Source organism: Callorhinchus milii, unplaced genomic scaffold (genome assembly GCF_018977255.1).
Source record: "Callorhinchus milii isolate IMCB2004 unplaced genomic scaffold, IMCB_Cmil_1.0 Scaffold16, whole genome shotgun sequence".
Lineage (NCBI taxonomy): Eukaryota > Metazoa > Chordata > Chondrichthyes > Chimaeriformes > Callorhinchidae > Callorhinchus > Callorhinchus milii.
In genome coordinates, this window is record NW_024704757.1 from 7,560,534 (window position 1) to 7,585,341 (window position 24,808).

The following is a 24,808-nucleotide window of genomic DNA, read 5'->3' on the forward strand; positions in this document are numbered from 1 at the left end:
CCGCCGGAAGGACCCAATACTAAGGTTCCGGATTGTAAACCATGGGAACGGTTGGAGGTCCCGGTCAGTCACTGCAGAGCCGGGAACACGGATTAGAGAAGGAAGCGCTGTGCACCATCTCTCTCCACCCCCCACCCCCCCCAAAAAAAATAATAATAATAATAATAAACTGTCAGGGGGGGATATCAGGGGGGACATTGCAGGAATTTAGCCAACTATTACTGCAGCTTACCATTGAAAACAACAACAACAACAACAACAAGACTGCATTGATAGAGCGCCTTTCACGTCGGGAGGACGTCCCAAGGCCAAGAGAACACGGTCTATGGCGAACTTCGTGCTGTTTCTGCAGCTCGTGCCACACTACCCATGAGCCGGATTCAAGGAACCCGAGTGGGAAGAATCCCAAGCCCCCCAGTTACCGGCGTGCCCCTCGCTCTCTCGCTGATAATCTGTTCCGTCATCAAGATCAAGAGCGCCTAATGTGTTGGAATTTTTTTTGTAATGGATTAAAACTCGTGTGTGTTGGCAAACAAAAATATAGCATCTTCACTGAACTGCAGATGTGCTTGGATATGCTGGCAGACACTAAAGACTGGACAACGATAACGATTTACCACATTTACAATTTTAATTGTCTTGAATTTTTTTTATTGCACTGACAAATATTCTCATCAGTAAATTCACTGGAGAGAATGTTTTTTTTCGTAAGGCCCAGAAGAGTCCAAAAGCTGCAGTCTTTCACAAGGAACTTTATTGGATGTGGCACTCTTACATATTTCACCACAGATCTCAAACGTAAAGCTCCAGATATCTTTGAACAATGCAGTGTAATGAAATATTCGTCCCCATGCTCCGATTTAACAATAAAATCAATACAAACTGGTTAGTCCACCTTCACGTGTCAGTATGCCATCCACACTGTATAGGGACTGTCTTGCCTGTGGATAGTGGGCTTTATTTTCCCACTTACAGAAATCTTCTTACTTAAAGGTTTTAAAAAGTATTTGAGTTTATTTGCCAGTGTTCCAAAAATATGCAAAATACAAGTGAGGAACAGAAGCAAGTCTTGACCCGTGTGAGATTAAAACAATCCTATTTCTGACAGAGCAGGAAAAGTTTTAAACCAACAGATCTAACTGTTATATGTAGAATTTCAAAGCTAAAGTCCATTCATATCTTCATGACTAATCTTCAGGAGAGAAATTGTACTTTGGAAATAAAAACATACACCTGCATAATCCTGTTGAAGCACAAAATTCCACCATACCATTCCCATTTACTCCCATTATATGTACTCGCAAGTCCTGATCTAGGCATTCAATTTGTATGCAAATCAGCGATGTGTTTAATCAGGATAAAAGGAGTCATACTATGGATAAAATGTTGGTGCAATACACGTTTTCTAGCACTAGATGTCGCTAGTTACAACCAGTTGAAGAAACTTGTTTTCCTGCACCAATTTTGTTAAAACCTCTTCTATTATTAAAATTTATATTAATAGGTTGTCCAATTTGGAAACCTCTTTTTCTCCTGCCCCCCTTAAACCCTTTTATATAAGTGCAAGATCAACCAGCCACTGGGTAGTCAGTCAGGCCAGACACATGGCCAGAGTGAAGGTGGATCTCTGGTTTTGTGCACATGCTCAGCACAACTGCTTTCTTGGGATGAAGGGAGTTGGGAGGTGAAGAAGGGGGAACTGGCAGCTCAGATTGGGAACACGCCACACGTGGAATCCCCTGCACTGCAAACTAATCTTTTCCCCAATTCCAAAGGAACAACATCACAAAAGGCACACGTTAGCCTTCTGTGAACATCTGAGACAGCAACACTGAAGCCCTCTCCCGACACAAAACTTACTCAAATTCCACACAGAATATATCCTATAACATGGATAACGGGGAGGACCAAACCCACAGCCTAATCTCAGGTTTTAAAGGACTTCGTTGAAGCCATCATAACCTCTAAATTAGGTAAACGCCCAGTAAACTCACTCCCGGGTATCCATTTATTCTATAGTTAGCATTTTATAAATCCTTAATAGAATTACAGACTTGCAAAGGAAAGTCAGTCATTCAAGGGATTTTCTTAAAACCCCATCTCTCTGATTTTTGATTTACTCGCGTTGTCTGTTCGGATAAGGTCACTTCTGTACTCTCACAAAAACACAGCATAGAGCATGTGCAACAGCACCAGCAGAATAGGTAAGAAGATCTTTTAAAGGATTCAAGCCTGATTAGCTTATGTATATATAAAAACACGCCAACAGCAAAAAGGGGGGGGAAAAAAACATCAAATACAACTGTGATGCTGGTAATGGCTGCTAGCTCTGGTACAACACAGTTAGCACTGAAAAGAAAACTTAAATCAATGAGAGCAAAATTAAATACCAATAAGTGCAGTTTAAAGTAGCTTTAAAACCAGATGAAAACAAGTTGTCTTTTACTTAGTGAAACAATCAAGCACCAACAGTCACGCGCTTGGCTTCAATTCTTGATGCTTGAGCTTCCCATTACATTACCGCATGTCTGTTAGCGGCAGAGAAACTGCTACTTGTTCCTTATGATTTTAGAACAGTTTTTTTTCTCTCTGAGTTTCTCTGCCCTCGAACGGTTCCATTATCTGCCTCCCCTTCCCCCCAATAAGATGGGGGTGTATTGATGAATGTCACCGGAACTCGTAGATGGGAGCACTGTGTTCAGGGACGTGTGTGAGGTTTAAGGACTGATACCTGGAGAAAGAGAATAAAACACTGGTTAAAAGTGAGAAGTTAAGCTGTAACTTTTAAATAAGAAAAGTAACACAATTGGACCAGAAGAGTGCCTCAACAATAGCATGCTGAGGGGTGGGCTGAAGCTGTGCAAGGCCAAGCTTAGACAAGGATGATCCCAGAACTGAGCGGTTATACCTATCAGGAAAGGCTGAACATACTTGAACTCTTCTCTTGAAAAGAGGAGGGTAAGGGCTGACCTGATAGAGGTCTTTAAAATGATGAAAGGTTTTGATAGGGTTGACATAGGGAAGATGTTTTTACTTGTGGGCGAGACCAAAACCAGGGGTCATCAATATAGAAGTCACAAATAGATCAAATAGGTAAGTTAGAAGAAATTTCTTCACACGGAGAGTAGTGGGAATGTGGAACATGCTACCACAAGGAGTTGTTGAGGCAAATAGCATAGATGTATTTAAGGGGAAACTAGATAGGTACATGAGGGAGAAAGGAATAGAAGGTTATGCTTGAAGGCTTAGTTGAGGAAGGGCAGGAGGAGGCTCATGTGGATTATAAACACCAGCGTAGACCAGTTGGGCCGAATGGCCTGTTTCCGTGCTGTATATGCTAATGTATTCTAAGGGGAAGGTGGGAAAGGAAGTGGTGCCACAAGGAGATCGGGAACAGGTTTACGGACAGAATGGAGAATTTCGCCAATGTGGGCCCCCATTCCATACTTGGGCTGGGCAACATCGAGGCCCCACAGGCATTGAATATAGTATGTGGGAATGAAGGAAGTCCTCAAGGCGTCTGTGCATTGGCTACTTGTGATGGGATATTACCCAGGTTATAAGCTCTAGCCCACACCTGAACATACACTTACATCTTCATACCTCAGTCACCCACTCCAACCCCCAGGCTGATTTGGTTTCCGCCTCTTTCGTTCTAAAATTGTACCAGATCTCACTTTTTTCAGGCGTCTTAATGTTTACATTGCGTTTCAATGACACGTGTCCCCACATTTTTCCCTCAAACCAGAAAGATCTTGGATGATTTCAGGGATTGTGATAAAGTTCTTGTGCTTTGTGCTCCTGGTTTAGGGCTTCTGCTCTTGACAGATCACTCAACAACAACAACAAAATTACATTTATAGAGCGCCTTTCATGTCGGGAGGACGTCCCAACGCGCTGGACAGTCACAGGTCAGGAACCGTGCATGGGGAAGGGGAGGGGTGAGGGAAGGTAGAGAAGTGGGAGGGTGACCAAAGGCACGATCGAAGAGGAAACTCACTACTTTACACTCAAAGCTTGTTGCTCACATTCCTTAATATTGTTCAGTTGTCACTCAGGTGCAAACATTTATTTTCTAAAAATCAATTGCTCCTTTGCTTGTCATATTTAATGTTTTAATTCAAGGCAAAGAAGTTTTAAAAAAATAACAACAGCAACAAGGCTGAAAGGACAAGCAGGTATTGTCCACACATGAACCTCTCATCGAATTACACCTCCTCCTTACCCCAGCATCAAACATGATACAATCACTTTCTATTCATGGAGGAGTTTCCCACCTTTGGTTCCACGGCCATCAAGAAACTAGAATTATCCAACCACAATCTGACCAAGTGGCTATCAAATTGTGTAGTTTGTGCAATCCTTGGCAGATGACACTTAAGATACTGTTCAGAAAAATATATCCGGATGTGGCCAGCCTCAAGTTGAACAAATAACAATTAGGGTTGTACCTATTTCACACGTTTATTGCTTTTACAATTCTCTTAGTGCAGCCGTGTCGCTTCCCATCTTCATCAACAGCTTTTGACAATCCTTCTGTTTGAAAGGAATTGTTGTGCATAATTTTCATTACGGTGTAATCACCTGCAAGCGGTGCTGTGATGGTGCAGTGACAGGGCATGTCCCATCGCATTGACTGATCAAAAACAGAAGATGTACCCACTTCTGCCCTGGGAGCCCTTTAACAGAAACAGGTTTGCCTTCTCCTCCCCCTCCTGTCAGCATTTTGACCCTTGTTTCCTTCTGGTGATGGCATGATTCCCACATTCGGTCACCCTCCCCTAACTCACTCAAGTTTCCAATCCCATTTCAACTGTGACAATAATTGTTAGCGGGAATATTCAGCTGCGAGAGGCAAAATCATTGCTGACCTTCATCCTCCTTCACCCAATATCCACAACTTACAGCGGTGTCTACAATGAGTAATCAGGAGCAGGAACCTTGGCTAATTTTGTCTGTCACCAAATCCAATTGAGCCCTAACTGAGATCAACAACAACTTGATCAATATAGCACCCTTCACGAGGGGTAGCGTCCCAGAACGCTTGACAGTGGTGGGGTCTGACCCCGAGCCGGGGAAGAGGGAGGGGGGAGGTGACCAGTAACTCAGTACAGACCAGGAGCAAGGCTTCAGGTTTGCTGGAACTGCACTCGAGCAGTACCTTTGCCAACCAGACCATTGGTGAGACTTTACTGACAGATATAGAAATATAAGCAGATCCTCTCACCATTCTGAGCTCCTGTGGTAGTAATAGCCCTCTATCGAAGCTGTGGATTTTTGGAAGCAAATATAATAAAATCCTGCGAAGGAAGCGCCACTGATGTCTTTGATCGTGTGATCAGGGACTAGAAACTGTTCCTGGAAAGAAAGAAAAAATAATTCTGTAAATCAATTCAAACTTTTATGACCAACCATTTAAACTAGTTCCTAATTTGTTCCCTATTGAACCATACCTGTTGGAGTCTACAGTAGAGATTTATGTAAAAGGAGTAAATTGCATCTTTGAATAAAATCCCATGGGTGCTTTTTTTCCCTTATAATCTGAACATTGCACTGGTACAGACACAAATGGACGATGGAGAATTATTTTAGTCAGAAAGACTGGCATTTGTGAAGAAGCCAAATCCTTGTCATTATAGAGCCAATTCAAGACTAAATAAGGAGACACTTGCATAGATTGGTGTAACTAAAGAAATATTCCTAATGCAGGTACACTGTGAGAAAGAGGATATGTGCAGCACTCCTGTACAAAGTAGGGCTTACTCACTATTCTTCCCGTTAAAAATAACTTCTGAAAAAAATGAACCAGAAGAGATAATCCCTGAGCAAGGAGAGAGTTTCTGATATAAAGATCATAAGTTTTTGTTTTCCTCTTTTAAGATTTCCAAACAAAAAATCCAAGAAACAAAACTTGCTTGTGGTCGCAAAAGCAAGGTCAGCTGACAATTCTTTCCAGGGTAAAACACAAGCTTCCTATTCAACTAGGGAACAAATCCAAGTCAAGTCCCATCCAATAACTGGCAAGCACTGCAAACACAATAAGAGTTTGACCCACGTCACTGGATGGTGTAATCCCTGACATGCAGAATTATACCAACCATATAGGAGCAGGCTTTAGAAAAAAAAAATCTCTATATAAAAAGGATTGTGTTTATGAGGCAAGAAGTATAGACATTGGGTGTATACACTTACTGTACTGCAGCTTTTGGGCACGGAGGTTACTTTGAGGTCCTGGTTTCAGGTTGGCAATCGTGGAGGGAAGCTGCTCAGCTGGTAGAGGCAGGCATGATGTTCACGTCATGGAGCGCTTGTAGATGGGACTAAAAAAAGTGTTGAGATTTATTTCAGTCGGAAGATTTTACGGTGTTTCTTGCAGAAGGATGAAGTCAAACATTAATGAATTCAACATCTTGGAATTCCTGGGGAAAGGTTCTGTTTGCCTTTGTGGCTTTTTTTTTGGTTGAAAATTTACTAAGTGGTGATGGGAGGGGAGGGGGACGCAGATGAACAGTAGGACATGTAGTTGTGGGAAAGTTGTGAACCAAAAATGAGCACAAGAAGGCCCTTGTTGACTCTTTCTGCAATGTTCCCTCCCGCCTACTGGAGAAGTGCCTTGCCTCTTCCTCACTTGCTTTCTGCTCCCTGATTCTCTCCCCAAAAGACAATTGTGGATCGCATTCACAATATAAATTGTTTCACAAAAAAAAAAGACTTGATGCAGTTGTGTACTGTACGTCTGTTTGATCACATCTCAATAGCAGGACCACTTCCTGAAAGCAAATCATCCCAGCACAGCAACTAACAGCAGATAGCTCCAATGGTAACACATCTCTCATCATAGCCAAAATATTCAAACCTTGCAGCCCAAAAGAATGGTGTTTGGAACAATATCATAACTCGTGCTCAAGGAAAGGAAAGCACGTGCTCTTTCACGTGAAAGGAAAGAAAGTGCTCTTCACTTTGCACTTATGTCACCTCAGGTTCAGATCAGCAGTAGCAAAGTAACACTGATTGTTGTTGTGAAATTTGAGATTATTCTAATTAAGGCTTTCAAAATGCTTTTGTTTCTCCTCTTCTTTTTAAACGTTGGTCATTTCCACAGATGGTTGTGTTGGAGGCTGGTTCCCGGACCTCGCAAACATCTCACTATAAATGGAGGTGCGCTCGAGTTGTCCAGGACGAAAATTGGAGAGTGAAGATACTGAGTTCACAATACATTTTATTTCAGATTCTGTGTCCAAGAAAATTCTGTATCGGCTCAAAATTCGTTGAGCCCATTGCATGGGCACCAGCCAAGTAACTGTGTACAAGAATGTACAGAACCAACGCTCAAATTCCCAGGTTACTGCAGTGTCAGGATAAAAGACGATACACAGAGAAAAGGAATCTCTTCAATGGAAGGAAATAAAATCTGATTATTCTTGTGCAGGAGAAGTACCGTCGAGCCAAAAGTTTGCAGGTCGCTGAGAGTAAAATGCAGCAGTTAACTTTCTGTATACAGAAAGAAATTTACGTTTGTTCTCTTCAGTAGGTACAAGGTTATCAGATCATGGGGCAGAATAAGGCAAGTGGGGAGGGGGGGGGGGGTCAGGTAGAGTATAAACACTGGCATGGATTAGCTGTGCTGAATGGCCTGCTTTCATGCCGTCTCACTCTATGAAGGTAAGTAAGTCAGCAAACAAAGGAAAAATGTGTTCACAGTCACGTCAGAAGGGTCAGTTCTTCAGGAAGGCAACAGAATCATATTATCCCATTCTATATTCAATAAATGATACTGTTTTAAAGGGGGTTCAGGAGCAGAGAGATCTGGCGGTTCAAAGACACAGGTCTTTGAAGGTGGCAGGACAGGTTGATAGTGCTGTTAAAAAAGCCGATGGGATTCTTGGCTTTATAAATAGAGGCATAGAGTACAAAAACAAAGAAGTTCTGCTAAACCTTCATAAGTCACTGCTTAGGCCTCAGCTGGAATATTAAGTTCAATTCTGGGTACCACACTTTGGGAAGGATATCACGGGCCTTGGAGAGGGTGCAGAAGTGATTCACCAGAATGGTACCAGGGATGAGGGACTTTAGTTATGTGGGGAGACTAGGGAAGCTGGGATTGTTCTTCTTCGAGCAGAGAAGGATAAGGGGAGATTTAACAGAGGGAGTTCAAAATTATGAGGGGTTTTGATGAGTAGATAAGGAGAAACTATTTCCATTGGTCGTTGGGTACAGCGCACATAGATTTAAGATAGTTGGCAAAAGAACCAGAGGGAGTTGAGGAGACATTTTTTTATATAGGCGGAGAGTTGTTACGGTCTGGAATGCACTGCCTGAAAAGCTGGTGGAAACAGATTCAATAACATCTTTCAAAAGGGAATTAGTTAGAAACTTGAAAAGGAAAAATTTGCAAGGATATGGGGAAAGAGCGGGGTGTGGGACTGATTGGTTGGCTCTTCCAAAGACCTGGCACAGGTACGATGGGCCGAATGCCTCCTTCTGTGCTGTAATACTCTATGATTCAGTTACTGGAGTACAACAACAACTTGCATTTATATAACGGCCTTCACGCGGAATAGCCAATAGTGGAGTCTGACCCCAAGCCAGGGGTAGAGGGAGGTGACTGTAAGCACAATGAAAAAGAAATGTCTTTAGGCAGGATTTGGAGGTGGGGAGTGAGGGAGCAAGCCGGAGTGACTGAGGGAGTAAGTTCCAGAGTTTCAGGGCGTAGTTTCTGAAGGCACGGCCACTGATGGTAGAGTGGAGGGGACGAGGACAAGCAGCGGGTGGTGGAGTGGGGAGTAAGCAAATCGGATAGGTAGGGAGCTGCGAAGGCACGGAGAGATTTGAAAACGAGTGAGATGATCTTGAAATCGATTGATTCAGTACTTGGGAGCCAGTGGAGCCTGGCAAGGACTGGTGTGATGGGAGTACGCTGTTTCGTGCGGCGTTTTATCTGGGCGGAGTTTTAAATTATTGGGATTTTATATATTGCAGAGCTGGGGAGACCAGTGAGGAGGGCATTGGAATAGACCAGCCAGGAAGTGGCGAAGTCGTGGACGAGGGTTTCAGCTGCTTCGGTTGTGAGGTACTGACCGAGCCGGGAAATGTGGCAGAGGTGGAAGAAAGTGGTCCTGTTCAGGGAATGGATGTGGGGCAGCAAGGAAAGCTGGGCATCGAACCTGACCCCCAAGTTGCGTACGGGTTTGGAGAGCATGGGGAGATTGTGGAATATTCTCATTTCTTCCAAGCAAGAAATGGGAATACTCCTCACCCCGCAGGAGAGAAGACACTGACGAAAGCCAATGAGTATGGTTTCCGTCTTGCCGACATTCAGCTGCAGGAAATTTGCGCTTATGCAGGCCTTGATGTCCATCAAACAAGCTGATAGTCATTAACAGACTGGGAGTCGCAGCTGGAGGAGAAGTAGATTTTTGTGTCATCCGAATACCCTTGGAAGTTAACCTCCTTGTCTGCGGGTGACTTCACCGAGAGGGAGCATATAGTTGAGGAAAAGAAGGGGGCCAAGGATGGAGCCTTGGGGTACCCCACAAGTGCCCGGGCGGGGGCGAGAGGAAAAACCATTTGCCTAGATGTTTTATTGGCTGTTTGTTAAGTAGGACTCGAACCATGCGAGTGCGGTCCCACTAAGGTGGATGAAGGAGGTGAAGCAGGATGGCATGATCCAACTGTACTGAATGCAGCGGAGAGGTCCAGGAGAACGCGGAGGCAAGAGAGTTGCAGAGAGAGGGGCAAAGGAGTGTAGGGTGAGGGTTGTCGTAAGAGGAGAGGGTGGTGAAGGAGGCATGGAGGTGGGATGGGTAGGCGACGTGGTGCGGGGGGAGGAAGAGGAGGCGGCCAGGCGGATGTTATCTATCTTAGAGATAAAGAAGACCAAATGTGTTTGGAAGAAATGGGAAGTTGTTGCATAGGGATGGTGATCAGGAACAGATCACAAAAGGATTTTTTTTTACCTCTTTTCATCTCAGAGAGATGTTATCCTATGTAAATGCACAACATAATAATGCACCCAATATTGGACAAGGAACAGGCACAATTGCCGGTAAAGAATAGCATATGATGACTAGCCTTGTATGTGTTTTAGCGGAACTAACATTTAGACACAGGGAAATCCCATACATGCACGACTCCATCTTCATATGTTCTTGTTTCAATTTGGCTTCGATGCACTTTGCTGATCACATCTTTGAACATTTTAATCAAACAAATACCCAACTGAGATGGCCTTTTTGATTTTGGTCTCCATTCTTGCATGTTCATGGTAAGAGATAAAAAACATGAGATTCTATGCCTCATGAGTGATGACTCCAATGACCACCCAGGTATGTCAGCAAAAGATAAAGCACATCACTTGAACAACTTGTAAAAAGATGACAGTTTTGATCGTGTTAAATAATGCAACTTAATACATTTGTAATGTTTTGCAGGAGGAGGTTCTTAGAAATTAACAAGAGGTGAGAAGATACAATGTTTTCCTGTACATCAAGCCTGGAAATTACAAGGAGCCTCTGTATTTCAGAGAAGTAAAACTGGACAATGAATCACAGATAGTATCAGACCCAAAGGGAGAAGTGGGGAATGTCATACATTCTAAGATATTCTTCATAAAGTCATTGTCAACTAAAGAGGAAATAGAATCAACTTTAGGCAATACAAGCATTCGAAAGCTAATGAGGAATCAAAAAGAGACAGAAAATGCAATAAGCCAAACAAGAGCATGCTAACAATCCTAGGGTTCTTCACTGCTGCTGGTTACTATTAGTAACCAACAAGGAGCCTGGCCTGCATTAGTAATCCTGCTTAAACAACATCACTACAGGCTGTGCTACTAAGGCTTCAGCTTCCTTCTAAACCCATGATGGAAAATATTCTAAAATGATTAAGTTTCAGGAGATAATTAGCTGAGCCCGAGTCATTTCATGACATCACCCAGCAGCAGAGGTTATCCTGAACTGTCCTCAAATGTAGCAAACAAGGAAGGCGTATGACAGAGGATTGTGAGGCAGCAATTCAGAAAGGCTAAAGCCTAAAATATGCAGACATGGTTTGATATTATCTGAATGTCTCAAACAGGGGTAATTAGATTAAACTGAACACTCCTACACTAGAATCTGTTAAGAAGATAGCTCAAAGTTATTAGACAAGAAGAACTTCTGATAGAAATATGGATCTCCGTTCATCAGGGGATAATATTTACCTCTTCCTATAAAGAAGGAAATGATAGAAAAACAAGAGGGAGACTTTATCACAATATGAACTGATACCAAGCTTGCAGGTGTAGTGTATAGTAAGGAGGACAGCAAGAAACTGCAGGAGGTCAAATAGATTAGAGCAATGGGCAGACCTGTAGCAGATGAAGCCAAATTAAGTGAAACATGAGGTGATTCATTTAAACAGAAAAAACAAGGGACAGCAGTATATGCTGAATGGCAGTATCTTGCAAAGGACAGAGCAGGTAAAGGGCTTGGGAATGCAAGAGTACAGGTTTGTGTTGCATCAAGGCTGTGAAGAACAAATTTAGACTGACACCAAGAAATATTTATATACCAGAGAGAATGGGTTAGCAGGAAAGGGTGGTCAGGCCAGGATACTGGACTTATATAACAAGCAGCTCGAAACAGTGTTATGAACGACAGTTGGGCCTATGAGCTCAAATGAGCTGAAGAACCTTCTTGATTTGAACCTCTATTATGATCCTGTTCAATAAATTCACCCATTATACTTTGAAATGTCCATCTTTTCACTCCAAAAAACGTTAGATAAGCTATAACACAGCCCCATTGGAGCCCTGCCGGATTCCTACCCTGATTAGTTTCTGTACAGTATTGAGGGCAGGGAGGTGAAAACTGATGAAAAGGAAAAAAAGGCAACATGACTTGTCAATTTGATCTAGGTAACTAGTAAATAGGGCTTCATCTTGTAAACAGCTACAATCCTTGGACTAATTGCTGATTTTCAATAACCCAAACTCCCCCCACCCCATATTTTATACCCGAGACACTGTCCTATGACATTCCACAAAATCCACTCTCAGCTGCAACACTTTGGTGAAGGGGAAAGAGGACACAGCAGATGGAAAGTGCTTTCCCTGAGCTAGAAAATCATAGTTCAGGTTGAAGAAAGAAATACAAACCCAGAGGTTACTCCAGAGCAGTGTGGGTTGCACTGCGTCACTCAGTCACCCTTGTGACAAAATAACATTACAGCTCGTGGAAGATGAAAGTAGAGGAAAAGTTTATTTTTAAAGTTAATAGTTCTTTCCTTCTCACATTCAGTTTAGTTCGTTCAATGCTGCTTCACATCTATAACTTTGAGTTGTATATAAGGTAATTGGAGCAAACAACCATTTTCTCATGCAAGTTTCCCTCAACACATTCATTCTTCCACTGTACACATCTATGCAAGTGCTCGTCAGACTAAAATACCCTCCAAACTTGGTCTCCATACTTTCAGATTCTATAACATTCAGCATTTAGACAAATTTTAGAAGTTCAAAAAGTGGTTTAGTCCTATATCCATCCAGTGAGCGTATACTGTATCCCAGGCTCCAGAGTCAGTCACCTGCCTACAAATTACTGCACACTGGTGGCTTATTCCGATCTCGAGTTCATGGCAGAGACTGTGCCCAAGGCAACATTTTGCTTTATTTGTTGCTGGAGCTGCACCAGAATATTGTGCATTAATTCCAAACCAAAGCCCCAAAGCCAGAGTACACACACAGCTTCACACGCTGCTGCTCCCAAGTGTGGACGTGTTTCCTCAGTCACATCAACTGGAATAAGTGTCCCTTGAAGAGAGTTTACCAACAGCTGACGAACAAGGCTGTGAAGCACACACTAGGCCTTGGCAGTCCAGTGCACAGCTGCCAGGTTTGCTGTTACTTGCACTCATCAGCCACCAGGGTCACCTTGTATTGAGACAGTTACATTGAGGTTTTAAAAATTACTAATTTACTTAAGTTTGATTTTTGTGTCTTTGCCTGCATTATTTATCAGCAACCAGAAATAGTTAAATAATTCCTGTTACCTTCCACCTCATGAAGACAAAATCACTGTTCTTTAGCTCATCGTAATCAAACTCATCCGAGTTAAACGTCTTTGCATATTGATAAAATGGCAAGAATTTTCCCTGAAAAGATATAAATAAACAAACAAATAAATAAATAAAAACAACTTGCATGTATACAGCGCTCTTCACACAGGGTAACATCTTGGGGCGCTTAAAAGTGGCAGAGTTTGACACCGAGCCAGGAAGTAGGGGATGGTGATAGTTAGCATGGTTTAAGAGGAAGGTCTGTGATCTGAAGATGGGCAAGAAATGGGCAAGGCTGAGCAACCGAGGCAGAGAATTTCATTGGTTTCAGGGCAGCTGGAAGCACAGAAGCCGATGGTGGAGCGGAGGGGATGAGGGACATGCAGGAGGCCGGAGTCAGCTGAGCGAAGAGGGCAAGTAGAGGAGTGGAATGTAAGCAGGTCAGATACATTAGAGATTAAAACATGCAAAACTTGTAACACATGATACTGAAAGCATCTTTAAACTACACAAGACAAGGGTGTGAATCTATGTAAGCCTACTTAAGCCTAATCACAGAGGAAGGGCAACTAAAACGTCTGCAATTGTAATTTAAATTTTGATTAAAATTGATGACTCGACCATGATTATTTTCAGAGACAAAACTGGAGCACATCTGGAGGGTTCACAGGGCAATGGGCAGTGGTACTAACATCTCAAACATCAAACATTTGGAAAGTTTGCAGAGAAAGTGTGGAAGATTCCCTGAATTGACAACTCACCCAGTGTTTGCGATCTACGTCTTCATCTGCATCCCACTTTCTGGTGAGGAAAGGATGCTTCTTACTGATGATTTCTCCTTCAAAGAAGGTGGTAAGAGTCGGATATTCCTACAAGGTGGAAACAGAACAAGACTCAGCAAAACCACAAGTTTTCATTGCACAATGCGTTTGACCATTTCACTTCCCAATAAACTACCGCACGTTACTTCCTGAAAAACCTCACAGCAGTTCATCGTTCAGCACGGCTATTGCAGTACCTGCTTTCACCTGCTCCAACAACCACAATCAACAACTCCTCATCCATGTGATAACCATAAATATTCATCCTCTGGAGCCTCAATCTCACAACATTCTCAGAGTTTACTTTGATTTGGGTCTTGTCTCTTCAGATTAATAAACTAGTACACGTCCAAATTATGAATAAAAATATTGATTTACATAAAAATCTGCAAAGGAAACTGGATCATGCCCTGGATTAGTACACAGGACTGAAAGTCTCAGCTGGCCCTTAATGAAACATTCTGTAGCAATACAACTCAGATGTTCCTCGAGGAGCTGTGGAAGTGGGACTGGAGCCATTGTCCTTCAGATGAGATGTCCTTCGGATGAGACGTGAAACCAAGGTCCCGTCTGCCTGTTCGGGTGGACATTAAAGATCCCATGGCACTATTGGAAAAGAGACAGGAGCTTCTCCCAGTGTACTGGCCAACAATCCCTCAAATAAAATTGGTTGCTCACTCCACGGCTGTTTGTGGGACACTGCTGTGTGAAATTGGCTGCCGTGTTTCGCCCACAAAATATACAGTCACTCCACTTTTTTGTGTATCCTATGAAGCACTTTGAGATGCCTCAATGACATGATAAGGCGCTATATCAAATGCAAGGATTATTATGAGTAATGACCTGAATTTAACATGATCTGTATTAATTCTGTCTATAGACCAATGTGTGACTGTACTCCTAACTCAATTCCAACAGGATCCACTACATACTGTCTGGGCTCCACAAAGCCTTTGCTTCAGGAAACCCTAGTTTCCAATTCTCAAAGCATGAAAACTAAAGTGTCTTTCTTCTTTCCCCCCATTCTGCCAAGCCAGACCTACAACCATCAAACAAAATCTTTGCTTCAGTGAGTTCTCAGTAGCTGAAACAGCAGAGGGCTTCTGCACATCATTCCCTGGCCGCCTTGAAAACAGATACAGAGGAAAACAACACATGGTTCAGGCAACAGACATCACAAGCATGCTTTGCCTAATACTGTGTTGACAAAGACGTTCGAGTCAATGACCAAGTAACAATGCGACTCAGTGCCCATGTTTAGCAATTCAAATATGCACGCACGTTAAGTGCTAATTCTGCTCTATTGAGCCACACATTCACGTTGATGATTCAGAATTGCAGTTAATTTGGTTACCAACCAAGCTAACTCAATAAAGGCAGCACCAATCCCACAGTATTAACAGCACAGCAATAAGTGAAGTGGTTAAAGGCCTTTTCTCTTTGCGTAAAAACCCACTTAGAACAAGTTGGAAATATATAATATAATAATCCTTGCTTTTTCATGTCTTCGAGATGTCTCAAAGTACTTCACAGAATATACTGTAAAGTGAATTGACTGTATATTTGTGGGCGAAACACAGCAGCCAAATGCACACAGCAGTGTCACGCAAACAGTCGTGGATTGAAGTGACCAATTTATTATTGTTTTTTTTTCTTGAGGGATTATTATCAGGTGTGTGGAGTAAGGAAACTTGCACAACATTTAGCCCTGCCAGGATTCAAACCCAGGTCTTTCGCTTGTGAGGCAAGTGCTCTAACCACTGAGCTACAAATATGTCATTCCCTAGCAACAAAGACTCACACAATAAACAGTGAGAACTGTTAAGTCTATAACAGTATTATCTCCACTATAGTGAATTACTACAACCAGTAACAGCATTCAGCATTCCTACCTCTTGGCAGTTTTCCCCACATTAAACTACACAGGAACTTGGGAAGCAATAGGGACAGCCAAGTTTGATCTTGCTTTGTTTCTGAACACTCTTCTCTATCCTCCCAACACCCTTCTCCACCATACTCAGTGGGCAGATTACCTTCTCCCAGACCTCTACCAAAGTGGTCCTACATCAGGAGAGGATATGTGAAACTGCGTTAATTGGTCACCCGCTCTGCTGATGAGCTACCACCTCATGTCTCCTGACTGTCTTGTGTCTTTTCCTTTCCTCCTTAATTCAGGATGGAGTAGTTTACAATATGCTCTTCCTATAAGATTAATTCATGAACATGAATACTTTAGAACTTCAGTGCTACTGACACTGTCTTTCTCCTCCAAGACCGAGATTTATATCAAGAACAAATGAAAACCTTGTGCTTGTTACAAAAGTTCCATGTCGAATAGCATTCAGGACAGTACCAACATATCTAAGGGCATGTGCAAGCCTGCAGGCCAAAACTATCCCCAAATATAGTGCCAAATTACCAATCTCAAAGAATATAAGAACTGATGCTGTATTAAAACTAGCAGCACTGATACCTTCATCCTGATGAGCATAAACATTGAGTCACTTGATTGTTATGTAATATATTTTTTTAAAAATCCTAGAATTATACATCAGCTATCACGTGGATTAAAGCTGATCTACAAATTCAACTCAAAGCACAAACTCGCGTGTTGTATAAACATTTTACCATCAATCTCTGGTTTGTAACATTAGTCAATCCAGTCATTCTTATACCAGCCAGTTGACCCCACATGACAACAGAGAACACAGGAGCGTTCTCCACACAAGCCATCCAATATGGCAGCATATTATCCAAAGAGAAACCTGATTGGCTTCACTGATTTCTGGCTGATGACAAGCGTTACCATAGATCCTCTTTCTGACTAGGAAACTGGGATATTCGGATTAACATTCTTTCCTTTTTTGAACATTTTTCAAACAGAAAATACTAATGAATTATTGACTTGGAATAATCAAGTCCAACGGTGCAACACAGCTGAATTAATACCTACATCCAGTCATGAACCCCAAGCTCACGGGGTGTGGGGGGGAGAAGAGATGCTCTTTGAGTAAATTCATGCAATCACTTGGGCGATGTATAAGAGGGTCAGAGTACCTTGGTATTCTATTCCTGTGGCTAGCCACACTCGAGAATAGGAAGAGGAGTCAGTCTTCCATTGCTTCACTTCGGCCACTACTGGCAACCCACTGAGAGCAGAACGAGCAGGAAGCTGCCGATTTGCAGCCTGAGACAAGTGTTTTAATCCCTCCCTTCCCCCGTAAATAATTTCCAAACCTAATTTACATGTACTCCAAATGAGTTTACTTCCACGTGCGTTTTGTTAGAGCAACAACTGGGGGGAGGGGTCATTACGACTGGCAAAGACAACACAGGAGGCTGTACTGGGCACAACCATAGTCAGTGTTAGGACACAAATGCACTATGTGTCAATTTACAAAGGTTCTGGAAGAGCCCCGTGACACCGAACACAATCTAGTGAAGCACAGCAGATCATGGCAGGGGGCTTTCACTATAGGTGCACACTTGCACCCACTATCAGCTAAACAGCCATAACTTACAATGGTTGTTTTTAAATCTACAGCAGCTAATAATTTTCATTGAAACATTTGCCCCTTTGGGTTGGTCGCTCCTCATCTCCCAAGGTTTATATATTTATACACTGCCATTCAACTACCAAGACTATAACTTTTAGTTCTAATATTTAAAAAAGATTTAACAACGACAATACATTTGTATAGTGCATTTCACATCAGGCGGACAACCCAAGGCGTTAGACAATCAGTGTTTCGGACTCGAACTGGTGGTTGGGATCGGGGAGGGTGGGGACAGGGGCGGGGATGGGGGGTGACCGAAGGCACGGTTGAAGAGGAGGGTCTTGAGACAAGTCTTGAAGGAGGCAAGGGAGGGATGAGGCGGAGGGACTGCGGAACAGAGCTCCAGAGGGTGGGGGCAGAGTGGTAGAAGGCCCACCCACCAATGGTGGAGTGGTGGAGCGAGCTAGGCGGGCGACGTCAAGCAGGCTGGAGCCCGCTGAGCAGAGGGAGCGGACAGGTTGGTAGGTGATTAGAAGGTAGCAGATGTGGGGGAGCAAGGCCATGGAGGGCTTCGAAGGTGAGGACCAGGTTCTTGAACTGTATCCTCTGTGTGGTGGGAAGCCAGTGGAGTCTGGCGAGGATGGGGGTTATAGGGTTGGGGAGCCTCGTGCGGGAGAGGACACGGGCTGCAGAGTTCTGGATGATCTGCAGCCTATGGAGGGAGGAGTTAGGGAGACTGATAAGCATGGAGTTTGTGTAGTCGAGCCTGGATGTTATGAATGTGTGTATAAGGGGTTCAGCGGCTTGCGGTGTGAGACAATGGCGGAGCCGGGCGATGTTGAGGAGGTGGGGGAAGGCAGAGTGGGACATGGCGTGGATGTGGGATAGAAAGGATAGTTGAGAGTCAAACAAGATGCCAAGGTTCCGGACTGGCTTAGTGAGGTGGAGTGTGCATCCTTGGACGGCGGTGCTGTCAGTGCCCAAGGTGTGGAGGCACTGACAGGAGACAATCAGAAGGGCCTGCTCTCATCCGACAGACATTGTCAGGACAGCAGTGGTCCTAGAATCAAGGGTGAGGGCAGCGAGATAGAGTTGGGTGTCATCCGCATACATATGGAAATTGACCTCATGTCTGTGGATAATATCACCAAGAAGGAGCACATATATATTGAAAAGGAGGGGACCAAGGACAGAACCCTGAAGAGACAGTGCAGGGACTGGATGAGAAGCCATTTGTGGAGATGAAGTGGAGACGGTGTGAGAGGTAGGATCTGAACCATTCAAGAACAGAATCATGAAGGTTGAGGTGAGAGGCAGTGGAGGAGGATACGGTATCGAAGGCAGCAAAGAGATCAAGGAGGACGAGGAGGCAGAGGGAGCCCTGGTCGCAGATGGACAAAATGCCATTTGTCACTTTGACCAAAGCTGTTTCTGTGCTGTCGAAACCAATTGGAGGGGTTCGTGAAGGGAGCGGTGGGAGAGGAAGGAGTGAAGCTGGGAAGCAATGACTCGTTCCAGGTCCTTGGAAAGGAAAAGGAGGTTGGAGATGGGGCGATAGTTTAAGAGCAGGATGAGTCCAGGGAAAGATTTTTTTTAAGGATAGGAGTGATGACGGCTGCTTTTAGAGGGGTGGGAGCAGTGCCAGAAGACAGGGAAAGGTTTATGATGTCTATGAGTAGGGGGGCACGGAGGTAGAGTTGGGAGGTAAGGAGACGGGTAGGGATGGGGTCGAGGGAGCAGGTGGAGGGTTATGGTGGTGATGAGAGAGGAGGGGGAGACAGGTTCGAATGCGTGGACAGAGGGATAGGTAAGGGCCGGGGTATGAGTGGGAGATGGGGTCGGAATGGCAAAGGCAGCTGAGAGGATCCCCTAGACTTTGGTTTCGAGGAAGTCCAACATTTCCTCGCAGTTGGCGTTGGAAGAGAGGATAGGCAGTGCATGAGAGGGTGGGCGGAGGAGCCGGTTGGTGATGGAGAAGAGGAGTTGTACTCTGCCTCCAAGATTTAAGTAAGACTAAAGTAATGTGCAAAGTAATGTGTCATTTGATTGATCAGGAAAGATTTGATGATTTGCATCACTTACCTCAGTGAGCCCTTTGATCTTCAGGTATCCACAGAGGAAGGAGTTCTCCATGTCAACATGCTGTAGAAATAATTGTGTTAATCAGGATTTGCGATATTCAAGCATACACACCAGAAATATTAAGGATATTGTTTAAAAGAAAAGCAACTTAATATTCTACTACAATAAATAATTACATAAAATCATAGAAATATCACAGCTTTGCGGCTAAACATTGGTAAAGTAACTGATATGTTGGGGCCTCACAGTTCAATTGAAATTGGGAAGTAAAGTGAAATAATATCACCCAAGGCCAAGATTCCAAACTCCCAGATCTCCTCGGCCTACAACAACAATAATAGTAATAATACTTGCATTTTATAAAGCGCCTTATCACTTCTTCGGGACATCTCAAAGCGCTTCACAGAATATACTGTAAAGTGAATTAAATTGTGGACGAAACGCGTCAGCCAATTGAGCGCAGCAGTGTCCCATAAACAGTTGTGGATTGAGTGTCCAAATTATTATTTAAAAAAAAATTTGGCTGGATTATTAACCCCGGAAAAGCGATCCGCCAATTGACTAACAACAGGGTTCCTACTTATTGCTAGGTAAACCGAGGTGTGCGTCTGGAGTAAGAAAACTTACGGTTTTGCCCTGCTCAGGAACTCAACCCAGGTCCTCTTGCTTGTGAGGCGACTGCTCTAACCAATACATTATAGAATTCTACAATGCCAGTACAATGTTCTCAACAGGTTCAGTCGGCCAATAGACTACATTAGCGGTTTTGCTAAAAAACTAAAGACTAAAAATACACCTCAATGTTTGCCTTGTTATTGCACCAATGTCTGCAAGACCCATTAGCTACACATGCCCAACCACCAGATCACATGAGAGGGCCAATGACAAGACAATTAACTGAATCCATTTCATTGGTTGTTTTTAATTGTAAATGAGAACAGCCTTTAATTAAATATAAATTTAAAAGAAAGCTGGAACATTGATTAGAGCAGCGCTGCATTGAGCAGAATTCTCAGTCATTTGACATGTTTTTTTGCTGGTACATTCCCCTCCCTCTGGGCCCCACTAACACACAGAGCACAGAAAGAGGGAGTTGCAGAAAATTCAAATAGAGAAAACTTTAGGCTGACACTGACCCAATATGGATGTTCATTTACTACAGTCAGATGGTGCCTGGACAAACACTGTTACTGCTATTGTTTTACATTAGGAGAGATACAGATAGATAAGTTCTGCGCACACCACACCTATGCCAAGGCCTGTACTTGTTTTTAAACCAAACATACGTATTTGGTTTGAATGGTTATAAGTAGGTTTGATTGATTTTAATTCAACCCCAGACTATTTGTAAATTATGAGATCTGAGTTCTCGTTTCAGGGCAGAGTTAGTAACTGCCACAAGCCATGTGACTGAATCAGATGTAAAATCATCCACGTTACTCCAGAAAACAGTATAACTGCTCTGAATCCCTCCCCACTCCACTCATGTGACACTGATGGCATGACTCCCCAGCAGCTGCAACCTCCTGTAGCAGGATGGCCTTTGTAATATGAAGTATTCCCAGTAATTAAAGGAGAAAAATATGAGCAAACAAAGTTCAAAAAACTACCAAGGGGTTAACTTCTCCATTGGAGTAACCTGAAGATGCACCAAAAAAACAGAATCTCACGAAACCTTCTCTTCCCTAGCCATCCTTGGATATTTTCAAGACGTGCTGGACAAGTAGAGCGAAAATTCCAGGCTCCCTTTTTACTTTAAAAAGTCATGGTCAGATACATAATCAGGTAGAAATAAAAACTGGGCATCAAGGTCAGCACTGTCAAAGGGAGAATGCATGGAAAGAGATGAATACAGAGACAGGGTTGTTAAGAGTGACAGGGAAATATGGACATCATGCAGGTTTACTGTTCACACATAGATTATGTCAAGGTGAGCTCACTACACACACTAGCAGATGGGTCAGAGATATGAGAGAGTTAGACAATTATCAAGGTAAGTTTGCTGCATCTCAAGGTAAGCTTCCTGGTTTGTCTTCAGCAAACTCTTGGGAGTATAGTATTGTTAGCTTCAAAACTGGATAGATATCACCACATAGGGTTGACTTAATTCCGACATTCTGTTGCAAAGCAGATCATCTTGGCAACAGCTCAGCCCCAAGGAAATCACGCTTGCCGCTCCCCGAAAAAGGATCGTCACTACTTAGTCATTTGATGTGCAAGCAGTGAGAGATCCAAGGCAGCTCCGAGAGAAAAGGGGGAAATGCTGACTAAAGGCAGGATCAATTATTTTCTCCTGTTCCTCCCAAAATTCAAATTCATTCTTCCTCCTGACAGAATCCTCACTGCATCATCTCTCAATGCAGCTCATTCCTTCTCAAGGCCTGTGCATCTCCTCATTCTTCCCATTGTCCTAGTATGTACAGGCTTTCAAACCCAAGCTTAACAACATTTAAGACTCTGATGTCTCAGTATCTCTCCAAATCTTTCAGCCTGTTGATGTGCTCTACTGTTGATCTTTGGCCTTCATCGAATGACTAAATATTAAAAAGTGCACTTACACAAAGAACAGTCAGTAATGATAGGCAGAAGCTGAGCAGAACAAGTGAGCTGGAGAAAGAATACTGCACATTTACTGGGTAAGCTCTTATAGGTGAGATGATAGGGCTAAGTAGAACAACAGAAGTGAGTGATAGGATAGTTAGATGGGGGACTAAATGTGTGTTGCACACACATTCATACAGGAAGTCAGGTGCACATGACAGGTCCAGGGACAACAAGACAAGTTTACTGACATACTTGCACAGATGAATGAGCCAAAAGTGACATATAAAGAGGTGAACAAAGGCACATGAGGAGTTAATGTAACTTCAGGAAAATATGCTTCAGATCAACAGGAGTCGCATTGCAACGACAGACAGATGGGGTAACAAAGCAGGAATAAGATTCAACTTTCCAACAGATACATTGGTAGAATGACAAACGATGGTTAGAGAAGGGAAGTGCAATTTCTCTGTGCAGGCCAAGTGGCAGAGGCAGGACTGGCAATCAGAGCAAGTAAGTCTCCTATACAGACTCCTACGAATGGGAGTAATGTGATTAATAGAACGAGACATAGATGAATGCTAGATCACTTCTGCTGTACTCTCCTAACAAGTAGAAGTGTTTCCTAACATTTCGCCGACAAAACACAGTCTTTACAGTATATTCTGTGAAGCACTTTGAGACATCTCAAAGACTAAGGCTCTAGATCAAATACAAGGATTATTATCAACAAGTACAGCTGGAGTAAGACAGATGCAAAGGGATAGGCTGAAGCTCCCAACAGCCTGGAAGTGTTAGGAATTATATAGAATCATAGAATATTACAGCACAGAAGGAGGCCATTCAGCCCATTGTGCCTGTGCCAGCTCTTTGAAACAGCTACCAAATAGCCCCACTCTCCGCTCTTACCCCATAGCCCTGCAAATGTTTCCTTTTTATAGAATCTTTCAGCACAGGAGGAGGCCATTCGGCCCAAATCTGTTGTAAGAATGGCAAAATGTTGTCAACATACTAAAGCCACATCTATTTAAGGATGAAGTGCATCAAAATAGGACTGGTTAGCAAGTCTGATGGGGGAGGGGCGGGGGTTTACCAGGTGAAGGGGGGTTGTCACAGTGAATTTGCTGCACAGAACAGACAGATAAGTAGTTATGTCTCAGGGATATTTTGCAAAGTTGTCGAGAGCGAGGAAATGTTAAAAGGGGCATTTATAATTAACAGGAACGACGCAGCTTACAAGACAAATGGTAAACATATGGAACGGTGTTTGAAATGCGTTACACGTCAAATGTAGCAGGTCACGGCTAAACCGGGGCAGGTGGTGGATAAATGGCCGCTTCCTTGCAATGTGGGAATGTGAAAAAGAGAGCAATCGGGAGCGGGACAGGTTACAAAACAGCGTAGACAAGTGCCGAGGAGTGACAAGCGGCAAAAAGGTGCCTTTTTCACAGATCTTTTGAAACAAATATCAGAAGGAGCCGAGTGTGAGTCTCGGCCTGAGACCGTGCAGAGCCGGACCCGGTGCCGCTGACTCGGGGTCTGAGGCACCGGGAGCCGGTTTGGGGGCTTCGTTATTTACCTGCAGAACCACTTCCACGTCGTAGGAGTTGCCTTTACTTTTCTGGTGGCCCCTGAACTTGGAGCCGCTGTAGAGGAGGGTGGTGGCGACCCCGGGCTGCTGGGTGTTGATGGGGGGCGGCGGCACGAGCGAGGAGGACTCGGTGCGGACGGGCATGGCGCGCTGTCACCGCCTGACAGGAGCCGGGAGGGAGGGAGGGGGAGGGGGGGGGGGGAGGGAGGGGAAGAAGGAATAAAGTGGCTAATGAAGAGCTGAAGCACAGAGGAGCCGCTCAGCCGCCGCCACAGCTTCGGCCTCGTTCAGTCCCTGACAACGCGAGATGGCTGCAGCCCTCCCTCCCACTACCGGAGCGCCAGATAGCAACGCCGCTCCCCATTGGTTGGCGGCTGCCGCCGGCACCGACCCAGCAATGATCGGCCTTTCTGATTGGCGGGAGTGTGGGAGGGTGGGGGCGCCCGCCGGGGGTCACGGTCAGGGCGCCCAAACCGCGAGTACGCATGCGTCGAACCAGCTCTGCCTGACCCCCCCCCCCCATCCGCTACTGGGAGTCGTTGTCTTTCCGTCTCCTCGCCGCTTCCTAACTGTGCGCATGCGGAGAAGGTGGGTCTGAAGGAGTCTGGGAGTTGTAGTGTATGTGATGTCACTCTGGCTACATGTGACAAATATTTTGGAAGACACGCAATGTAATGGGTTCATCCAATGAGCCGTCGAATGTCGCTCAAGCCCCTTTTGGTTTAAAAAATGTAAATGATTTGATTATTTCAGTCCAACTTGTTAAATTGTAATCCCTATTTCTGCTGCTGGTTTTGTATAAAATATATATTAACTATGATAATAGCCCCAAAAAATATACGGTCAATTCGTTTTACAGTACATTCTGTGACGCGCTTCGAGACGTCTCGAAGACGTGATGAGGCGCCTTATCAAATATAGGGATTATTATGGTACTGGGTTAGTGCGTGGTACGTCCATCCAATGTGAAAAGTGCTATACAAATGGTTCCGCCATTGTCTCTCACCCCCGGCCGCCAAGACCCTCATCCACACATTAATCACCATCCAGGCTCTACGCAAACTCCCTGCTTGTCGGCCTCCCCAATTCCTCCCTCCATAGACTGCAGATCATCCAGAACTCTTCACACCAGGCTCTGGCGACCCTGCCACCCCATCCTCGCCCGACTCCACTGGCTTCCCATCACACAGAGGATATGGTTCAAGATCCTGGTCCTCAGCTTCAGAGCTCTCCATGGCTTC

The 24,808-nt window shown here is 44.0% G+C and overlaps 1 protein-coding gene across 1 annotated transcript; it reads right to left on the minus strand.

Annotated features, from left to right (window-relative positions):
* Positions 1–608: 608 nt before the first annotated feature.
* Positions 609–23,736, minus strand: gid4 (GID complex subunit 4 homolog). Its single transcript, XM_007911282.2, has 6 exons — positions 23,556–23,736; positions 19,436–19,495; positions 13,797–13,904; positions 13,030–13,131; positions 5,228–5,358; positions 609–2,731 (listed from the first exon to the last, which is right to left on the minus strand). Exons 1-6 carry the CDS (start codon positions 23,709–23,711, stop codon positions 2,668–2,670), a joined length of 621 nt encoding a protein of 206 aa, XP_007909473.1. The 5' UTR covers positions 23,712–23,736; the 3' UTR covers positions 609–2,667.
* Positions 23,737–24,808: the final 1,072 nt, after the last annotated feature.

What these genes read in the sequence shown, in the direction of transcription:
- gid4 (XM_007911282.2), bottom strand. Translation starts at nt 23,711, where the DNA reads ATGCCCGTCCGCACCGAGTCCTCCTCGCTCGTGCCGCCGCCCCCCATC. An exon ending in ACGTGGAAGTGGTTCTGCAG is followed by an intron (nt 19,496 to 23,555) that starts GTAAATAACGAA and finishes TTATTTCTACAG; the next exon opens with CATGTTGACATGGAGAACTC. An exon ending in ACGTAGATCGCAAACACTGG is followed by an intron (nt 13,132 to 13,796) that starts GTGAGTTGTCAA and finishes ATATCTTTTCAG; the next exon opens with GGAAAATTCTTGCCATTTTA.